The sequence below is a fragment of the Aulonocara stuartgranti genome (genome assembly GCF_965226115.1).
Source record: "Aulonocara stuartgranti genome assembly, chromosome: 4".
In the NCBI taxonomy this organism is placed as follows: Eukaryota; Metazoa; Chordata; class Actinopteri; order Cichliformes; family Cichlidae; genus Aulonocara; species Aulonocara stuartgranti.
This window is the reverse complement of record NC_138942.1, coordinates 17,421,697-17,443,844: the sequence shown is the minus strand read 5'-3', so window position 1 is coordinate 17,443,844 and position 22,148 is coordinate 17,421,697. Positions and strand designations below refer to the sequence as shown.

General features: G+C 40.4%; 2 protein-coding genes across 3 annotated transcripts; one reads left to right on the top strand and one right to left on the bottom strand.

The window, feature by feature from the left end:
• The first annotated feature begins 1,523 nt into the window (after positions 1–1,523).
• LOC309705577 (uncharacterized protein) lies at positions 1,524–5,271 on the top strand. The gene is made up of 2 exons (XM_082531500.1): positions 1,524–2,485; positions 3,215–5,271. Exons 1-2 carry the CDS (start codon positions 1,882–1,884, stop codon positions 3,229–3,231), a joined length of 621 nt encoding a protein of 206 aa, XP_082387626.1. The 5' UTR covers positions 1,524–1,881; the 3' UTR covers positions 3,232–5,271.
• A 2,277-nt stretch (positions 5,272–7,548) lies between these two features.
• Positions 7,549–21,655, bottom strand: nptx2a (neuronal pentraxin 2a). Of its 2 annotated transcripts, none has more exons than XM_082530003.1 (5): positions 20,662–21,655; positions 18,846–19,092; positions 14,414–14,658; positions 11,343–11,522; positions 7,549–10,711 (listed from the first exon to the last, which is right to left on the bottom strand). In XM_082530003.1, exons 1-5 carry the CDS (start codon positions 21,109–21,111, stop codon positions 10,484–10,486), a joined length of 1,350 nt encoding a protein of 449 aa, XP_082386129.1. In that variant the 5' UTR covers positions 21,112–21,655; the 3' UTR covers positions 7,549–10,483. The 2 variants fall into 2 exon arrangements, with proteins under 2 accessions (XP_082386129.1, XP_082386130.1); XM_082530004.1 differs by having other exon boundaries at positions 18,846–19,089.
• Positions 21,656–22,148: the final 493 nt, after the last annotated feature.

Genomic DNA, 22,148 nt, shown 5'->3' with positions numbered 1-22,148 from the left:
ATGACTGGACAAATCCATGTATCTGATTCTAGTACAGCAGACCTGTAGGGTCAGGTACAGGTACAAATATTTTTTAGGCACACCTAAAAAAATATCTAAAGCCATGACCTTAAGAAAAAAAGGGGCCAAATCCAACAACAGCTGCCTTGAGGCTCATATTGTAAGGTAAAGAGGAAAAACCAAACAATCGAATGACTCCCCTTTGAGCAAGCACTTGGTGACAGTGGAAAGGAAAAACTCCGTCCAGCAGAACCAGGGTTAGGGAGGGGGAGCTATCTGCTGTGATCGACTGGGGGTGAGGGGAGAAATACAGGGCAAAAATCACACTGTAGTCTGAGAGCAAAGCGCTTTGTTGGTGTGATACAGAACTATGGGGTCTTTAGCACAAAATAGGGCTCGATTATTCAAGACCTTGTATGTGATGAGAAGGATTTTAAATTTGATTCTGGAATTAACAGGAGCTAATGAAGAGAGGCCAATATATAGGTGAAATTTGCTTTCCTTCTAGTCCTTGTCAGTACTCTCACTGCAGGATTTTGGATCAACTGAAGGCTTTTCAGGAAGTTTTTAGCACAGCCCTATATAAAAGAATTACAATAGTGCTGTCTACAAGTAATGTATTAACAAGTTTTACAGCATCACTCTGAGACAAGATGTTTTTACATTTAGAGACATTGTGCAAATGCAACAAAACAGTCCTACATATTTCTTTAGTATGCACACTGAAGGATATCGCTCTCATAAAATGTTATGGTCAACAGTATCGAACGCTGCACTGTCTCACGGGACAAGCACAGAGATGAGTCCACTGTCAGAGACCATAGGAATCAATCACTTGTAACCTTCTGTGTTTCTGTGCTGTGATGAACTCTGAAACCTGACTGAAACTCGTCAAACAAACCATTCCTCTGCAGCTAATGAGTTAGCTGTTTCACAAATGCACTTCCAAGAGTTTTTGAGATAAAAGGTTGGAGATTGATCTGTAATTAGCTAAGATAGCAGTGTAAAGTGATGGCTTTTAAAATTAAATGTTTCATTACTGCCAGCTTGAAGGCCTGTGGTATGCGGCCCAGAGATAGATTTAACATATTTAAGATTGAAGCATTAATTAATGGTAGGACTTCTTTGAGCAGTCTTGTAGAAATTAGGTCTAATAGACACATTAATGGTGTATATTAGACCCAGTTCAGCAATGCAAGAAAGACCGGATGCAGGCACTGGGAGAGGCATCTGGCACTTCATTTATTTATCTACTGTTCACTGAAGCCTCATCAGAAATGGCCTCAGTGAAAGAGAAGCTGAAAAGAAAACATTCTTAAGGAACCGAGTCGTATGTGTGGAGGGACAGTAACTGTGTGTATATGAGAGGTGTACTGGCAGTCGCGTGACACACACAGATCAGACACATATTTCTGTGTTGCAGAGAGAAATAACATCGTGGAAGAGACATAAAATTAAACTAAAAGCAGACCCAGCCAGGCTCCACCATCAGCCAGCAGGCCACAGCCAGACTCCACCATCAGCCAGCAGGCCACAGCCAGCAGACCCAGCCAGGCTCCACCATCAGCCAGCAGGCCACAGCCAGGCTCAGCAGGCCACAGCCAGGCTCCACCATCAGCCAGCAGGCCACAGCCAGGCTCCACCATCAGCCAGTAGGCCACAGCCAGGCTCCACCATCAGCCAGCAGGCCACAGCCAGGCTCCACCATCAGCCAGCAGGCCACATCCAGCAGACCCAGCCAGGCTCCACCATCAGCCAGCAGGCCACATCCAGCAGACCCAGCCAGGCTCCACCATCAGCCAGCAGGCCTAGCCAGGCGCCATCATCAGAAATTCCGCTTCCGGGTCCCTCGTGGTGGCCGCCTCGTGCTCTCGCTTCAGTATGCCACCCAAGAAAGGCCCAACACCAGAGGAGGTTGAGGACATTAAAACCTCCCTCGGAGCGCTGTGCGGAGACGTGGCCGCAGTCAGGGCACAGCAGGAGCTGCTTCTGGGGCTTCTGGAGGAGGTAAAACAGCTACGCCTCCAAAATGCCGAGAAGGACAGACGGATCATGGATCTCGAGCGGCGGGTGGATGAGCTGGAGCAGTACACCCGTACGAACGACGTGGTCATCAGCGGTATTAAAATCAAGCCGCGCTCGTACGCGCGCGCGGTGGCCGGGAACGTCGGGGAGCCCAGCGACGAGGAGACCCGCTCGGTAGAGCAACAGGTGGCGTCCTTCCTCCAAAGCAAGGGGATAGAGATGGACCTGGAGCACATAGAAGCATGTCACTCACTGCCCAGGAGGAGTGACAGACTGCCGGCCATCATTATGAGATTTGTCAATCGGAAGAACAAGGTCGCACTGCTGAAACAAGGACGCAAACTGAAAGGCACGGACGTTTTCATTAATGAGCATCTGACACGAAAAAACGCAGACATCGCGAGGAAGGCAAAGCAACTGAAGAAGAACGGTAAAATACAACATACATGGGTAACAAACTGTAAGATTTTCATTAAGCTAAACGGGACACCAGAAGAGGCAAAAGTACTGATAGTGAGGAACATGGAGGATCTGGACAAGTATAACTGACACCAATGTATCAATTACACCAGGAAATGACATGGACACGTTGAAATTAGTTCTTCAACAGAAAGTAATTGATCTAGATTGTGAATATAAGGAGCATAATATAATAGATCCAGAAATAGATTCTGAAAGTAACTTTCTCTCTTCTTTTGTTAAAAATTGTAATTATTTCACTCAGGAACAATATGAAAAAGAAATTAACCTAGACGGGAAGCTCTCATTAATTCACTTTAACAGCAGAAGTACACAGCAAAATCTCTAGTGTTAAATTAACACTGGAGAGTGTCTATATGGGTCCACACCTCTGAGTGTTAAATACAACACTGTTGAGTGTTAAATTAACACTTTTCACAGTGTTATATGTTTAAAAGTAACCTAGTCAGTTTTGAAGATTAACAATGGCTAACACTGAGCAGTGCTGATTTTCTAACACTGGAATATTTCTAACATTTTGAGTTATTTTCCAGTGTTAGAAAATCAGCACTGCTCAGTGTTAGCCATTGTTAATCTTCAAAACTGACTAGGTTACTTTTAAACATATAACACTGTGAAAAGTGTTAATTTAACACTCAACAGTGTTGTATTTAACACTCAGAGGTGTGGACCCATATAGACACTCTCCAGTGTTAATTTAACACTGGAGATTTTGCTGTACTCTAATTTTGATTTCATTAAGGACTATTTGCAACAATTTTCTCGCCCCTTTAGTGTTATAGCCATCACTGAAACTTGGTTCAATGTCGATAAAGGAATAGATTTTTGTTTGAATGGATATGATTTAAAATACATGAATAGATTAAATAAGGCGGGCGGCGGGGTTGCTATATATGTTCATAACTCTATAAAATATAATGTTGTAACAACTATGTCTATGGCTATTGATGGAATTTTGGAATGTTTGACTATTGAGATTATGAATGAAAAAAAGAGAAATGTTATAATAAGTTGTATATATCGGACACCCAGTTCAAGTATTGACACTTTTAATGAATGGATAGAAAAAACGTTTGCTTCGGTGAACCAAAAATTACTATTTATCTGTGGTGATTTTAACATTGATTTGCTAAATCCAACAAGGTTAAAAGCCATTGATGACTTTACTGACACAATGTACAGCTTATCACTATATCCAACAATAACAAAGCCAAGCAGAATAACATCACATAGCGCCACTATTATTGACAACATTTTTACTAATGTCATGGATTTCCAAATTAATAGTGGTCTGCTTGTCTGTGATATAACTGACCACTTACCAGTTTTTACTTTGTGTGACTGTGATTTAAAAAAAATAGATACCAAGATCATGATAGCAAAGCGAACAATAAATGAAGAAGCAATTCATGCCTTCAATTTCGATTTAGCACAACAAGATTGGAGTTCGGTGTATGAAGAGTCAGATGTGGACAAGGCTTATGATAATTTTCTAGATATTTTTACTATGTGGTACAATAAACATTGTCCTGTAAACGAACACATGACAAAGAAAAAAAAGATAAAAAGTCCTTGGCTCACAAAAGGAATTATTAATGCTTGCAAAAAGAAAAACAATCTGTATAAACAGTTTATCAAAGTAAAAACAAAAGAAGTGGAACAAAGATATAAAGCATATAGAAATAAATTGACTGATATTATAAGAACGAGCAAACAACTTTATTATAGAAGAAGATTATATGAAAATAAAAACAATATAAAAGGAACTTGGGATGCGTTAAACAACTTAATTAAACAAGGATCTTCTGGAACATCATATCCTGAATATTTTACTGATGCAAATGGTGAAAATCACAACATGAGTAATATTGTCGATGGGTTCAATAAATTCTTCATAAATGTTGGCCCTGAACTAGCAGCGGACATCCCGTGTCATAAAAATGAAAATATCAGTAATATAAAATCAAATCCCTTTTCACTGTTCCTCTCAGCTACAAATGAGCAAGAAGTAATAAATATCACATTAAAATGTAAAAGTAAGTCTTCAATGGATTATCATGACATAAATATGTCTGTAGTTAAACAGGTTATTCTGAATATTGCTAGTCCCTTAACATATATCTGTAATTTATCATTTCAGTCCGGTTGTTTTCCAAAAAAAATGAAAATTGCGAAAGTAATACCACTATATAAAAGTAATGACAAACACAGTTTTACCAATTATAGGCCTATTTCTCTACTGCCTCAATTCTCAAAAATTCTAGAAAAACTTTTTAATTCAAGATTAGAAAAATTCCTTGAAAAACATCAAATAATAAATGTTGGTCAGTATGGTTTCAGAACGCAAAGAACCACTTCAATGGCGATAATTGAGGCAGTAGAAGAAATTACTGATACACTGGATAAAAATAAATATGCAGTTGGTATTTTTGTTGACCTCAAAAAGGCCTTCGACACAATCAATCACTCAATTTTATTGGATAAATTGGAAAGATAAGATATTCGAGGGAAAGCTGGTAACTGGATAAAAAGTTACCTAACAGGTCGGGAACAATATGTTAGCATAGGGCATTACCATTCAGAGAAACTTGGTATTACATGTGGTGTTCCCCAAGGGTCAGTGTTGGGACCAAAACTTTTCAATGTATACATAAATGATATTTTTGATGTTTCTCAAGTACTTAAACTCATACTGTTCGCAGATGACACCAACATATTTTTCAGTAGCGATGATTATACTGATCTTGTAATGACTGTAAACAGGGAGATAAATTAATAAAAAAATGGATGGACATAAATAAATTATCGTTAAATATAAATAAAACTAAAGCAATGTTTTTTGGTAATTTAAAATATAATATAGAATTACCAATTATCATTGAAGGTGTACCAATTGATAATGTGAGTGAAAACAAATTTTTGGGAGTCGTAATTGATAATAAAATTTCATGGAAACCCCACGTCAGACACATAAAAACCAAAATTTCCAGAAGCCTCGCAGTTTTGAACAAAGTGAAACAATTCCTTGATAAAGATGCAGTTCGTACTCTGTACTGTACCCTGGTTCTTCCATATCTTACATATTGTGTGGAAGTGTGGGGAAACACATATAAAAATACAACTAATCCATTAGTCACAGTACAGAAACGAGCACTGCGTATTATTCACAAGGCTGGTTATCTAGATCATACTCACAAATTCTTTCTTCAGGCAAAGTTACTTAAATTCCAGGATCTGGTTAATTACAATACATCCATAATTTTGTATAAAGCTTTTACTAAACTTTTACCGGCAAATTTACAAACTAGATTTGAAATTCGAGAAAAGGTTTATAATGTGAGAGGCTTTGGAGAATTCAAATTACCCAGAACTCGAACAACCCGTAAAGGCTTTTGTGTGTCTGTATGTGGTGTGAAAATCTGGAACAGTCTGAGTTTACAATTGAAACAATGCAAAAATATTCATAGATTTAAATTTCTCTACAAACAGTTGGTCTGGTCACAGTATACTCAATGATGGGTTTTAGTGTGCTCTGTAATGTCTGTCCTCTTACCATTGCTGGTATGGATTCCAAAATAAAAAATAAAAAATAAAGTGTGCGTATGTATGTACATATATGTACTTGTGTGTGTAGATATATATGTATGTATATGTATGTGTGTTTGTTACTTGTAGTTATTACTGCCTGTTACCTGTGGTAATGCAATTTATAATTTATATATTCTGTATTCAGTTATGAAGGCTCTAATTGTTGGTTGCGAGCTGCCGCTTAGATGCTTGTATGTGCCCGGGGCTGTTGATGGGTCTGTATGCAATGATGGGCGTAGCTGCGGGAAGTTTATTGTTTTTTTTTGTTGATGAGTGAGTATAGGGGTGGGATTTAATAAGTTTTCTTCGTCCCACTCCTTTTTCAGGCAAGTTTTGTTTTTTTTTTGTGTATTTTATGTTCAATATAGGTATTTGTTGTGCCTGAAAATGGAAAAAAAAAAAAAAAAAAAGGAAGAGAAAGAGAAAGAAAAGGTTGAAGTGTGCCAAATTTTACCTGAACTGAACTGAAAATCAGTGGCAACAGGTCTGATGGAGTCATGAATCCAGATTTGAAATTTCTGGTTTCAATCTTCATCTATATGTGGAAAGTAGGTCAGGAGAAAGGTACAACAGTGGGTGTCTACAACCGAGAAACACGCAGAGGGTAGTGTTTGCCAGTGGTGTTGGGGATCTTGTCAAAATTGATCATCTGGTTCAGAAAGCTGCTTTCCGATTTGCACCCGGTTGACAATAGCTTCAGTTTTCAGCATGTCAGCGATCCCAAACACACTGCCAATGCAGTAAAAGCATACCTGTATAAGAAAACACACAACTGCAGACCTCAGCATTATTGAAGGGATTAGTGTGGGATTTTCTTGAGAGAAAATGGAACAAAAGGCAGCCAACAAGAGCTTTGAATGTCCTTTAGGAAGCCCAGAGAACTATGCTTGAAGACTACTTAATGAAATTACAAGAAAACTTTCCTTAGATAGTTCAGGCTGTGCTGAAGGATAAAAAGTTGTCATACCAGATATGGACCTTTAATCTTGGTAGAATTGTACAAACTCAGATTTTTCCTTATATGTTGTATTTCAGATATTTCCGTAAATCACTATCATTTTCCAGCAAACATGTAAAGATATGAGCACGGCTCAAGACAAGTACTGTGTTTAAAAATCAAATCAGTCTATTCTTCTCTATTTTGACTGTTTACCAGCAACCTGTGGCTTGGCTGGTCAATAAAACCCAGGTGATAAGTAGACTACAGGGAAAAATATTGTCCCTGGCCTAAAGTTTATATTCATATACAGATGTGTGTTTATAGAGATTATCTAACACTAATACTGTTATGTTGGTAGCCACTAAAGACTTAACACAGCACATATGCAGTGGAACCCACTGGGATCTGCAAATAGACACTGATGTGCACAACTGGTGAAGTCTCTCATGGAGCGCCACCTCACAGAAACCAAATGAAAGAAAAAAAACCCATAAAGATGTAAAGTTTTATTGATGTCTTCATACAGCTGAGTGCAGATAGAAATGATGAGAAGCCACGAGTTTTTGTCATTAACTCTGTGGCGAACTGTTCTGTAGGCATGTGAAAAAAGAGCCTCAACGAATATTAAAATAAACAAACAAACAAAAAACTAGTGTATCCATCATTTCTGTAAATGCAAGTGGGATTCTTTAATTTAACTGCAAATTTTTACTTTACATTTCAGAACATCAAGATGTGCAGTGTTACAGCAGCAATGCAATGAAAATAGATACAGAAATATAGAATATGCAAAACAAAAAAACAAACGTAACACATACATATATATATATATTTTTTTCTTTGATGGTATTTTTTGTTTGTTTGTTTTTTTGAAGGCCTCATATTGTTCTCGTATAAAAACAGGGGCTCCCTGGTGCGCCTCCGCCAGCGCTGTGGCGACGGCATCAGAACACACAGGGTCGAGAAGAGAATGAAGAAGGCTCACAGTGTCCTACATTGTAGCAGCTCCCATAATCCGCATGGGCAGATTTTTTCATTTCCACCTGGAAGTCTGCCAATCCAGAGGATTTCTCCGCTGCTGACAACATTTCATTGCCCAGATGAGAGGACATATCCTAGTCCTACAAATAATATGGCTACCAACTGGACAAGCACCCACGTCTCCATTAAAATTAATGCAACCAAAAATGTTACAGTTTTTTTAATCTCCCTCAAAGATTAAAGTAAGGTTTCCTAATTTAGAAACATCAGTGAAGAATAGAGCATGACCTTTGCAGGGTTACACTCCTCTCTGACATCATCACTAATGCAGCGCAATGATATTTTAATAAAACATGCTTCGACTGTTTCAAGCGCATGTTCACTTATTCCATCACATCATTAAGTTGCTGCTTAATTTATCACGTCTCGGGAACTTGTTCTCGCTCTTTTAATGGGTGCAAAAGGACATTCAACCGCACCGCAGAAAAGTGCACAAGCAAAAACCTCTGCTGCACGCACATAAAGAGGACTTTAAAACATTGAAAGCAAACACATTTTTTGCATTTTCGTGTGTCCCTTGTCGTCTGTGCTGCTGAGCTGCGCCTTAAAAGCTGACCAAAATTTCACAAGAAAAAGCACATATGGTTTTCGCAAAAGGCCATTTTCACAATTAAAAAAACAAACAATTTCTCCATCTGTTTTTTTTAACATAATGTGCTGCCAATGGACAAAAATCATGAGCAGAAAGCAAGAAAAATACACTTTGCTGGAATCCAATTTCTTGATTTTACATTAAAACACTGTTAACAAAGACACCGAAAAGAAGAACAATCACAAAATGATCACACGTCTTTATGTTTATGCTATTAAGCGTGGACCATCGCATCTCTGCCACATTCTGTGCTGTCCAGTTACCTACTGCATCCTAGTTCTGTCAGCTGTGTGTAGAAGCTTTTTAATGGCTTTTACGCTAGTATCTACTCAGTCAGGATAAGTCCACAAGGAGACTAAAAGAAAGCCTAGAGGTGATAACAAAGTTTATATCATTTGTTGCCTCTCTTATATCTGTTTCCTTAGAGGAATCAAATCAAGATGAAACAAATGTCCACCACAACAACAAGAAGTAACAATAATTAAGCTGCAAAAAGCGTAAAAGGTTTTATTAACCAAGCAGTAACAAGATCCATCAGTTTCCTATATATATATATTTTTTAATATAACATATCCATCGATTTAGACTTTTTTTCTGGCTTAGTGTGAGGCAATTAATACCAAACTCCACCTGACAGCAACATTTATAACGCCCACAGAGTGCTGCTCTCATTTGACTTCCCCTTTACATCTCAATATTTTATCAGCTGTGAACCACTTGGCTTAGAGAAACACCAGTGGACCGGGGCTGCTCACCAGCACACTCAATCATTAACACACATAATTACTACCCAGATGAGGAATTAAGGATTGTCCTTGAAGGTCAAACCCAGTCTCTGCCCTCACTGAGCACTCTGCTGGCATCCGCAGCTCAGTTGATTCGCCAGTCCTGGGCAGCTGTCCGACATTGCTATTAACCCGAGCAAAGCCAACCCACCCATAAAGCTGTTTGGGATATGGCAGCTGCTCAAGGGGCAGTGAGGTATTAAACATAGATTTACAAGAATGAAAATGTCCTCCATCCCTCATAATCTCCAGTCCTTCTACACGCAAGACAAGCCTCACGCACATGAACATACACACACTGACTTATGCAATGTTGTCAGAAAGCGGCATCGACTTGTTTAGACACACCCCGCAACACTGTGTGTGTAAACAGAAAGCATGCACTGCCACTTGTGAGCTGCTCAGGCTCATGCATAATATTTAGACAGTCTGCCATGTTGGAATACCTCAAAAATAATCAACAGCGAGGGTTGTTCTCGCCCACTTTGAACTCGTGAGCGTCCACCTCATTTCACCTCACTCCTTGGCTTCTCTGTTTCATTGCTTTTCAAACAGCAAGGAAGCTCACAGTGTGTACTGCACTGCCATGTTACTTAGGAATGGTTTTCCACAGCACATCAAAGCCTGTTTGGAGCTCACATCGACTACGAATACAGTGCAGCATTGTCATTATAAGGAATGCAACCAAGAAGAGCTGTTTTCAAAGAGGAGTCGAATAAAAGTTGATCTACTGAGGAGAAAACACGAAATGACAGCAGCTCATATCATTACAGCAGACTGATGCAACGGCACATCTTCTTCAGATAAGCAAACGATTTTGAAATCCCCTCTAACGTCTTAAGGGTTCGAATTGAACGGACACATGAACTTGTGTTTCCAATAAACACAGAGTCTTTGAGATTATGCAGACCACATAAATATGTAAAAATGTTGGGCTGGTGCTCTTGCCTTTGGGATTTGAAAGAAGCACCAGTCAGAATATTTAGCTTCCAGAGCCCAGCGGCCACACTGGTTTTCCTGCATCGGATCCTTTTAGGAATCAAAAGCACGGTCTTCACAGATTTCCAGAGCAGCCTTGGTCGCACCTCCAAACACTTCCACATTAGCATCAATCCAAGGAACCACGTTTCCGGGCATGTAAGCTGAACAGTTGGCCAGGCCCATGATGTCCACGGGCCGCAGTACTCTGTCCCACATGTTGAACTGGCTCAGCTCGCCCACAAAAGCCTGGGTGGCATCAAAACGGCCTCCCACAATGTCCTTCATAGAGAAAGAGAACAGAGCTGAGTTTCTAAAGGAAATGTAAACAGACTTTAATTAAAATGAATAAATTCTGTTTGATTTTAATCAAAATGCAAAACAAAAGCAAAAAAAAAAAAAACCTAGACCCCACTGCAAATTCTTTTTAGTGTACTGCCACTTTAAAATATCCAAATGCTGTGCAATCTGCAATACTGTGCAATCTGCAGCAATCTCACCTTAAATGTATGAGTGAGGAAAAAAATCACCACCTCCTTAAGCTCCAAAGTAATGCACTATGAGTTAATAGTTCTCTGAGGAGATTTTACATCACTGTATATTTCTATTTATACACATAGCGCTGTCATGGAGTTAACCAGCGTAATAACTTGCTAACACAGCTCCCAGGGGTAAAATGTTGCCTTTTAGCAGTGGATGAGTGAGGTAATACTGAAAGGGCCACAATAGCGTGAGAAGAGCCTCTCTTCCTCCTCTTCCCTGCTCCCTGCTCAGAGCCTCTGGCGCTGAGCTTGGGGGAGAATACCCCCAGGGATGTTATTGACACAAGGAAAAATACACATGCACACACAGACACACATATACATGCACATACACCTGTTCTTTACCATCAAAGCTTCTCTATTGCTCTCACCTGCTCCTGGCCCAGGATGATCACCCCTCCAGGTTTAATTGGGTGCCAGGGGGCCAAGTTGTCCCCAGTGCCTAAACGCTCGCCATCCTGGTAAGCCTCCCAGAAACCATCTCTAGTTGTCCAGGTGATGCAAATGTGGTGCCAGCGCCCGTCACTCACTGACAGAGGGAGTTGGGCCACCTGATTGAGAATGAAGTGCGAGGTGTGAATGGCGTGAGCACAGTGAGGAAGGCTGAAGAACGAGGAGCAACGATAGGCAGATACAGTATAAGGGTGTAAGAGAAGTCGAGAGAGGTACAAGTGTAATTGTGGCATGCTAGAAACAAGGACACCAATTAGAAGGGCCGGGGCTTCAAAGAGACAACCCTCTGCAAAGAAATCCCCACATGAGCCGTATGACATATAAAATTTAGATTACCCAGGTGACATCAAGGGATAGAGCATCCTTCAAAGCAGTCAGATAGCTAACAGCAAAACAGTGTCCTCTTATGCTTTGTTCACAGATCAAAGAAAAACAACCGGTTATTTTACCAGCCAATGACATCATAGTCCTCTGAGGATACAGTGCGGCACATAGGATTATCAGTGTGTACTGTAACTCATTAGCTTTTTTTTATATAACCCTACAGGGCTGCTTTATCCTAATACCTAGTTGCAGATGTAGCTCCAGATGCAAATAAACCCGAAAAGATGGGCAGTCACTCAAAATAAAATTCGACTCACTTGCAATTACAGAAGCAATTGACCCTGTTAAGGACACCAGGCGTTACACTTCACCACAGGGAACACTGGGAAGGTTGTTATAAAGTCTGTCTGATTTGGAGCATTCTGGGCCACATGGACTGTTTAAAGATTCAGGTTGTAAAATTGAAAAAAACAAACAAACAAAAAAAACAACATTCGTCAATTATTCTGCAGCAATGGATTTATGCCAGCTGTGATTCTTTGTAGACACAGAGTTTCGAATTAAAGCACTATATCCACAGGGCATACTCTTGAGAATGACTGACTCATTTTTTAATACTACAAATGACACACTCACACCGTAAAACATACAATTTTGCAGTTATTACATAGTTGAAATGCATATTCTCCTCTTGGCTTTTTAACAAAAAAATAATAATATTTTGACTCGCTATAGCAGGAAAAGCATGCATGTTTCTCTTTTGTTCCATTTCTCTATAAGACAAAACAAGGAAACTGGAGCCTGGAAGGGGACACCTAAAATGAAAACCATTGTTGGTATCTACATCTATGCTTTTCCCTCTATGAGATGTCAAAATGGCCCGTGATGTGTTTTACTTAATGTTCAGAGGACTTTCTGTTCCTCATCTCCAGCAGGGTGTTGATGAGGTTCTGCAGGTAAGTGTGAAATGTTTTTAGAAGGTGACGCAAGAAAGAGCGAAGTCATTAAAGTGTCCGTATTCTACAGCAGTGATTACAGTGATGTTTGTCTTCGCAGACAACCCAACAAAAACGCACCAACTGCATGAATTTTTAAGGATATTTGGAAAATCTGGACCCATCACACATTTGTACACTTGCCAACAAAACAGTGTTACTATTGTACAAGGCCAGCTGAATCCATTACTGATTAAACTCCTGGTAGTCCCATTTGAATGAAAAATTGAGATGCCACCGGCATCTTTTGAACATTGGAGGGGAGAAAAAACATGACAAAAAAAATCAACTTTTTTCCCCTTTTTCTGAGACAAAATATACGATGATGAAGATGCTGCTTTATAACAACAAAGACGCTCTCTCCCCCCATAACCAAGTACAAATACATAATACAGACAACGCTGCACTTTTTAATACTGTCGAGGCAGCTTTCTGCTTTCTTCTCAGTATGCTGCCAAATGAACAGCATAAACAATGTGCCCCAGAGGGCCCTGTTATCACTGCGAACAAGTTTAGCACATGGATGTGCTACTGCACATACGGTTATCATATTCACCAGCCTCTCCTCGCTCTCTTCTGCTCTCATGCTTTCTGTCTCACTTCCTAACTTCCTTTTTTTTCTTTTTTTTCTGGCACCTTCTCATTTTCCCCCTCTCTTTACCAACTCCTTCTTACACTGCTCCATCACCTCGAGAGCTTGTTTAATTTCCACCCTCTTTCCCTCTTTTTCTCAGTCATACTCTCATCATTTTCTCCCACCATCTTTCTATTATCTGCCTGACTTGAACACATGTATAATGCATAGTGAAGGAAAAACTGTGGGTAGACCTGTCTGTGCCAGTAACACCACAAGTCAACAAGATAGTGGGACTATGATTGTTTCCAACGCAGGAAAAATATTATCATAAAATTCCCCAATTACAACAATGAGCTGTGATATCATAAGACAAAGAAGTGTTAAGTACTACATTGGATAATGTGTGTTCTTAGCTTTACACTAAGAACTTATTTCCCATGAAGCTTTGCTCCCAAGTTTCCATGTGATGTGAAGCTTGAACCCATCACAAAGAAAGCAACATTTAGCCTCAAAATTGTGTCTTTCATCAATAAAACAATTACAGGTCTTTTGCTTTATGACAAAATTGCATTAAATATTGATAAAAGTTTATTTGTTTTTTAACATTTTCTTATATTTTGGGTTAATTGCGATTACACTGTTTAACTACAATATAACCTCCAAAGAAAGCAAAGAGGACAATGAAGCAGATGAGCACATGTGGCAGCACAACTCCTCTAATGAATTACTGTTATTCGCGGGTGTGAGCGAAATGTGGGTCGATGGTATTAAATGTTTATAAGGAGCAAAATTAAATATTCAGAGCTAATGGTCAGCGAACTGCTTCTCGGCTGTATCGTTATTGTGCACACATGTACGTACAGAAGCTATGTGCTTGTTTTGGATCCCAAAGCTGGCTCATTCTTATTCATTCTTTGCATTTAATTAGTGTCTTTGCTGATCCACATTTACGCCCATCATTAGAGCCAGCTGTGTTGCCAGGAAAATACTAAAGGATTTAGAGCATCTGTCTTCAGAAAATCAGGTCAGTGTGAAGGATTTACTCTGCAGCATGAGCAAATGGTGAAATTTAAGTTCATCACAATAGACTTACCTTGTCATTGACTAGTAGCTCAATGGGATTGTTTCCCCATTCAATGAGGACTATCTCATTGGCCTGGCCTGGAACGCCATATGAAAATGGAGTTCCTATTCCCGGACTAGCGCTGGACTTGAGCCACATGCAGACAGTGAAGGCGTACATCTCTGGGAGGCTCTTCTTGATGCGTCCATACAGGTAGTTTGTACGGAGAGGAAGGGACACCTTGAAATCCTCAGGTGACTTGAAGGCATTATTATCTGTTGATAGATGAGGAACACTTAATGTAATATATTCAAAGTTATTTTTAGTGTGTCACGACTTGATAGTTCTGAGGATGACGACAGAAAAAAGAAGATAAGAAAGTGTGAGTCACTGTCACACAGATCACTGCTACTGTCTTGGTAGTCCAAAGATGAAATGCAGAGCTTTAAAGATCCATTTTCCACATTTTGCTTTTTGCCAATTAAGAGCAATTTCAAAAATATGTAGAACAATTGTAGAACCTTTGTGCTGTTATTCTTTTATCTTAACCTTTGCTGTGGAGAAGACTGATGAAGTCATAAGAAATGAAAAATGTATTTTTTTTAGAAGAAGAAGAAGAAAGTGTGTACTTTATTGTACTTTATTGAGCCCCGTGGGGAAATTGCTCTCTGCATTTAACCCATTCACTCAGTGAAGCAGTGGGCAGCCATTGGGCGCCCGGGGAGCAGTGTGTAGGGACGGTACCTTGCTATTTGCAGTGAAGTGGACTGATTTTGAAAAACAATTACAACTTTCCACTCAGTCCCACTGCATTTCTGTTTTTTATGTTTCTTGCTCTTCACTTTTCCCTTTCCTGTTCAAGCCAACTTTTTAACCAGTCAATATTTGACCTAGGCATACTGCCAGTGCATGCTGCTGCCTCTGTGTTTTCATGATCCTTCACCCTGAAAAGCCTGAAACATCTTAGATAGACACAAATTTGGGACCATAATTCTAGCCTAAAACAGGGAAGAGGTTTCATAGACAGTCACTACAAGATACATACAAGATATTTAATATGAGGTACAGCCTCCTTTGGAGGTGATGCAAACTGTCTCCCATCTGTTCGTGGAACGAACACGTGTCCGGATCTGTTGTTGAGGAATTGCTCTCCATTGCTGGATGTGTGCAGCCTGCAGCTGTGCAGTGGTCGCTCTGTGTGGCTAATGAGCACGTTGGGCCAGCAGGTCCCAGACATGTTCAGTGAACCATATGAAGACTAAATGATAGCCAAGAAACTGTCTGGATATGTTCTTGATTTAGAAAGATCTGTGCTATTCTGGCAAAGTGGGGGCAGGCATTGTCCTGCTGAAACAGCTGCAGGGTGGGGGGCTACCACAAGAATAGCACAAGCACAGGTCGGAGGTTGCACCTCTATCCAGTTAGATTTCCACCAAGGATAATCAGATCAGAGATGGTGCTCTCATAGGCATGCAAAGCTGTAGCAATGGCTTGGACATGCATGTCAGCATCCAACATGCCAACAGGCTGGCCTTGTTTGACTTCATTCAGTCACAGCACAGTGGCACTGATGACAGTGTTGTACAAACACTGTTTTTGTCTTCTAACATTTATGGCTTGAGCATCCAATAACTTCAACCAATTATTTTAAAATTACCAATCACAAATGATTAAAACCAACCAACCAACTAAAAACGACTCACAGAAGATATTTGGGCTTTCCAAGAGATTAAAATCATCTGATGAGACTACACCAGCAGTTGGTCACCAACTTTTCTTTTTTTTAGTCTAAAATGTTGGCATTCAAGTGATTAACCATGACGAGTAACAGTGCAAGTTAACAATTAAACACTAGCATTGTTATCTTTATGAGCTGGAACAGCCTGATGTTAGCATGCTACATTTGCTGAGTAGCATGAGCACTGAGTTTGATAGATTTGTAGGTGAAAAACTAAAAAAAGAAAAACCTTTATGAGTCCTATTAAATCATATCTGTACCAAATTTCACAGTGACAATGACTGCAAAGAAAACCTATATAACAGCAGAGGGGTGCAGTACAACACTATGTTCCCCCCCTTGCTTGTGTGACTTCTCTCTGAGTACTCCGGCTTCCTCCCATGATCCAAAGACATGGATGGGGTTAATAACAATTCTAAATTGGCCATAGTTGTGAATGTGAGAGTGAATGGTTGCCTCTCTGTGTTGTCACCATGATAGATTGACAACCTCTCTACTGTGCATCCCATGTTTCACCCTGTGACCACATCCCTATGGCCTTCAAAGTTCAAGTTTTCTTTTTTCATATTCAGGTAACAATGGCACACGGGCTTCATTTGGACAAGAAGTTTCCAAAGAGAGACAGAGAGAGAAAGAGAGAATAAATCTAATGGCCAGCTCTCTTGTAGTGGTCGGGACATTTTCAGATTTGAGTAAAACATGAATTTAGTGGATTGAGAGTGCCTAACAAGCAAAAGATCCCTGGGAAAACACACAAGACTCTGCCAAATAAAACATGTGGAGTGACCGTTTGTGAATAAAGGAGCAGCTGAAAGTGGCATCTTCTTCTAGTGAAACACAAGGTTAAAAAAATAATGTTGACGCAAAAAGAGAAGCCAGGAGAAATCAGGAACTATCACCTGGGGACCGCAAATGTCTAGCATCTTGTTCTATTGATTACTGAGATGCCCGAGTCTGGACCAAAATGCTGAATTGACCATGAACCGGCAGACAGACAGGGGAACTGGCTGACACACTGCTAACCTTGGAGTCATAACTTGCTCCAGGCTTGTTTACCAGGTGTTTCCCAATCTGAGGAACACATCGCCGGCAGATAGTTCAAGAATTTAACAAAAAAGTTTCACCGTATAAAAATGTGAATAACTTAAGGATTTCATCATCTACAGTAGACATAATTATTAAAAGATTCAGAGACTCTAGAACTTCCTCTGCACTTTGAGACCCTTATAAGGCACAGCACGGCAAAAACACACTTTCCTGTGTTCTGTGGGTTGACTGATCAAAATTAGAAGCTCCCTTTTCTCCAAGTATTATTATCAGCTGTTGACAGCTGCTGAAAAGCTTTAAAGAAGATGTGAGGTGGCATTAAACGTGCTTCTGTGCCAAATTTGTAAACACTGTGTTGGCATCACATGGAAAGATTAGCATTTTCTTTTTTAGAAAAAAAAATCCAATTTCAATTTTGTCAGTTTAAAAATATCCTTTAAAAAAATCTTTGTTCTGTCATAAGTTACATCAATACAGGTTTTACAATATTTTCAATTTGTTTCCATTAAAATTTGTATGAAATTTCAACTTTTAAAATTGTAAATGCACAAATTTTCATCCTCCAATGTTATTATGTTAGTGCTCCAATTCGCTTAATTCATTTCTGCTCAAACTCAAAGCTTGGAGCTAATTATTTAGCTGTTGGTCAGCTACATAAAGGAAAGGATAGTTGTGAAAATCACACATAATATGATTTAGTGGTTGATTTGCAGGAAAGTAACACATTTCAGTTTTCAAAGTGGTGGAATTAGAGTTTTACCTGTGCTGAGCACAATACTCTGGCCTTATACACCGCTAAAAACCACAACTCCTCTGGTTATATTGCGCAACTTTAGCACTAAAATAAGGCTTTACAATGCAGACCATTTTAGAATTAAATTGGTTTGACTGCTGAACCGGTCAAATCAATTTAACCTGCAGAATTAGAATGTGAAATGTAAAATCTAAAAATGTGCACTGAGCTTTAAGTCAATACTGCATATTTTACTTTAATGCACAGGGCAGATGATACCAAGCTATCACCAGTGTAAAAATCTTCACAAATCCAACTGACACAACAACACCACACCACAGCCTTGAAAATCGCTGTGGAATTGAATCGACATCTCTCTGGCACACATTTGATATAAATTGAACTAAATAAGTCTCACAATGTAGCATTTGTTGAAGGTCTATTGTACTGACTTGCAATATCATACATGCGGTTGTGTTATTCGGTCCACTGCCCATCTGAGCAATTAGCTTTAGCTACCCAAATCTATAGCTTGTATCAGACCCCTGACTCTATCAGCTAAACCTTAGCGGGGTGCATGGGGACAGCAGGAAATAGGTGAGTGGCGGGATCATCTTCTAAAACAGCTTTCCTTCCAGCAGACATATTTTGTGGTATTTTAACATGTACCATCAAAGTGATACCCGGGAGTGTGGACATCTCTTGAACATTTCTTAAACTCATTAAGCATTCAACGTTGCTTTCCAAGCCTTATTTTCAAGACCAGGAACTTCTCTGAGAATGGCTCTGAGAAAAGGATCACTTTTACTTCCATCATCAGAAAAGTGCACAGGGATTGACTAATGAGTTCTAAATCCAGCAGACAACAAAAAAGGGGAAAAGGAAAAAAAAGTTTGGCATTAAATTTTGCCATGAAATTTCCCAGCACCCATTGTATCACTTACTTTTTTCGAGCTCTGTGATCCTCTCCAGGAGGGAATTGAGCGCACTCTCGGTGCGTTGGCGGTGGGCTGCTGTTTCATTGTAGAGCTGGCTCTTCTCCTCCTCCAGCTCAGCCACCTTCCGGAGGAGCTGGGTCTCCAGCGCCCCCAAACGTTGCCGCAGCAGCTCCCTGAGCTCTGGTGGCAAGGGAGTCAGGGCCGAGACACCAGCGGTTGACACATTTGTGATGGGGAGACGCAAACTCTGCTGCTGGGAGATAGATAGATAGATAGATAGATAGATAGATAGATAGATAGATAGATAGATAGATAGATAGATAGACATTTATATAAATACCCAGATTTGTCTTATAGTTATCTATATATTGATATCTGATATTCTTTTAGCACTATTGTTTTTGATACATCAATATCAACATGAAGACACTGATTGGTGACCTGCCATATATCTGTGGATGTTTTGGGTATTTTGGGTATTCGGTAGATTGCACAATGTTTGTCTCCAGGTTGTTTTTGGACTTAAGGAAACAGCTCTACAGCCTCATGTTTATAGGGGGTGCATGGTTTGATTGCAAAATGGTCCTCAGACATTTTTAGTTTCCTTTGCGGCCTGGTTCGCCATGGAATTCAGAAACCTTGTGGATTAATTTTTTTTCTGACACAATGACACCATCCCAGAGCCTCAGTTGAAGAGGTTATTTGGTAATCTGAGACTGAAATCAGAAGCAAACAGTCACATGGTGCAACTGTTGATGTGTGTAGATGGCTTTGATATGAGATGCACATCCTACTCTAGACAGCCATATTGCTATCAGCAACACTGGTTTTGCAATAATCAGGATGTTAAGCAGGTCCAGATCAATAGATATGTGATTAAAATGCAATGTAATATGTATCCTTATGACTGCAATGCATCCTTCATCCAATCGGGGTATTGAAGCTTCCAATCAAGTGAAGAGGGAGAGGAGGGAAGGGAGTAGAGAGATAGATGGATCAGCAATGCAGTATACTGAATATAAAAATAGCCTTGAATTTAAAAACAGTATTATAACTGCTTATGGCATCAGGGCTGTGAGCTGGTGAAAAACACAGTGCGCAGTGACACGACATAAGCGACAAAGCCAGGGCTTATGTTAGCGTCTACTGCATGTAAAAATAATAATTAAAAAAAACGAACCCCCCCCACTTCACTATAGTTGACCTCACTAAATGTGATCTTTGAGCCTTGTAGAATTAAATGGGACTGAGCAGAGGGCTGGTGATGGTGCAGAACTCCAGAGCCAGAGCAGAACTCCCAGGCAGACAAGGCAAACCATTAAGCATTTGATTTGATTTGAAAATGTAATTCTCTGATGCAGGTAAAATCTGGGGAAATGAAAATCATCAGCTGCCACGAATAATTAGCCACACGACCGCAAATAAAAGCGTATGTGGAACACATACACGCGGCACTCATAAATTATTCAAGGTTGCTTTGCAAATTCCTGCACCACATGTATGATTACACCTTTGACAAGATTTTTTTTTTTGTTACTCATCTCTTATTGATGGCTCTTATGCAGTGGGTTTCGCCATCAGAGATATATTTTAATGATTAAAGGGGTATTGATGTGACATGGCCATTACGTGACCCTTTGATCTCCCGATTCTCCTGCGGCGGGGAATATTATCAGACGCGCAATGCTCTATAGTGGGGGGGGGGGGGGGGGGGGGGGGGGTGGAAACGATGCAATGGTGCATCTTATGTTCACGGGGGGTGAGAGGGAAATAAGACAAAAGTGCTTTTCTTATGTAGCTACACAGCATGTTTCCACCTTACCTCCAAGTTCTCGAGCCGACCTTTAAGACTCTGCATGGTCTTGCCCAGTTGATCTATAGTTTCACTGGGGTCCCGGGGCAAGTCTCCCATGGTGTTCTTGCCGTACTCCTTCCGCCTGGAGCCCTGACCTCGGGACTTGCCCTGCGACGACTCGTCGGCTGCCGCCTCACAGCGCGCAAGCTTAGAGTTGAGCTCTTTGATGGTTCCCTGCTGGCTCACGATGGTCTCCTTCTGCTGCAGGATGGTCTCCCTAAGCTGGATGATCGTATTCCGAAGCTCGTCCTCCACTGGGCTGCTGCTCTGGACACGGTTCCCCGTAGGACCATACCCGCAGCCGGGCTCTGCGCCCGGAGGAATAGCGTTACATACAAAGCGGCTACCTGTAGCATCCTGGCTTCGCACCGCGCGTCCAGCGACTAGATACAACAGTCCAACTACTAAGGCCAGCATCCTGACAAGATAGACTACACAAATCCCACTGTAAAAAAGGGGAAAATGATCCTAAATTACGCACTTAACGCTTGAAAGTCTTCTGTAAAATAATAACAAACAAAAAAAGCCCAAACTTCCTACAACACAACTCATTCATTCAAATGGACATTTTTTCTGGACTTTCAAAGTGTAGCAAGAAGAAAGAAAAAAGGATGAAAAAAGATCAAACTTCATCTACAGTGTAACCATGGCAAAAAACTAGATCAGAATCCGCAGTGAAAAATCGTAACAGCAGACATCCACCAAACTCACGGTCCTCTTAAATAAATAGATACCAGCAAATCTAAATTCTTTCTGCAGATGGTGCAAGAAAAACAGGTTTTGATAACTCCTTTACTGGGAAATGAGTTGGAGTCTATTGAGTTGTTATCATCACAGAGAAAGAAAAAGAAATGGAAAGGGGGAAAAAACAAATCGGGCTGCAGAGAACTCAGTTTTGCTGTCTTGCCTCTCCGGTTGGTTGGATTGTGAGTGAGTGGTGCTGAAAAGACAGCGACGCTGCTCAGCCAGATTATTATGGGGAGGTGCGCACTGGCGCATCCGCTCATCAGTGGAGCGCTCAGGTTATTCAGCTTCAGCCTACGTCATCACTGAATCCTAGTGGAGCGGGTCCGCGCTCCAAGTGTCTCTCATTGAGTTTTTATGACCTGTTTAGAAGCGCCGAAGCTTAAAGATGTCAAAGCTTCTTTTTTTTATTGTGTTTCTTTTTATTAAACAAACGCACCGATAGGGAATGCTTCGCCTCTCAACGACCCGTAGAGCCTATTATGGAATACACAGGAAAATGTCCCCACTGGGAATAAACATGTACCACAGACTCAATAATGTGACACCCCCTGACGGATTTAATTTAACAGCTGTCGTGATCTTGCGTCGGCTCTTTCTCTCTCTCTCTCTCTCTCTGACCCACAGTGTCTCAGCGTTGAAGTAAGTGGCGTTTTTTCCCCAAGGTGCTCTAACTGTAAGGGCAAACATTAAGATTAAAACACATTTTC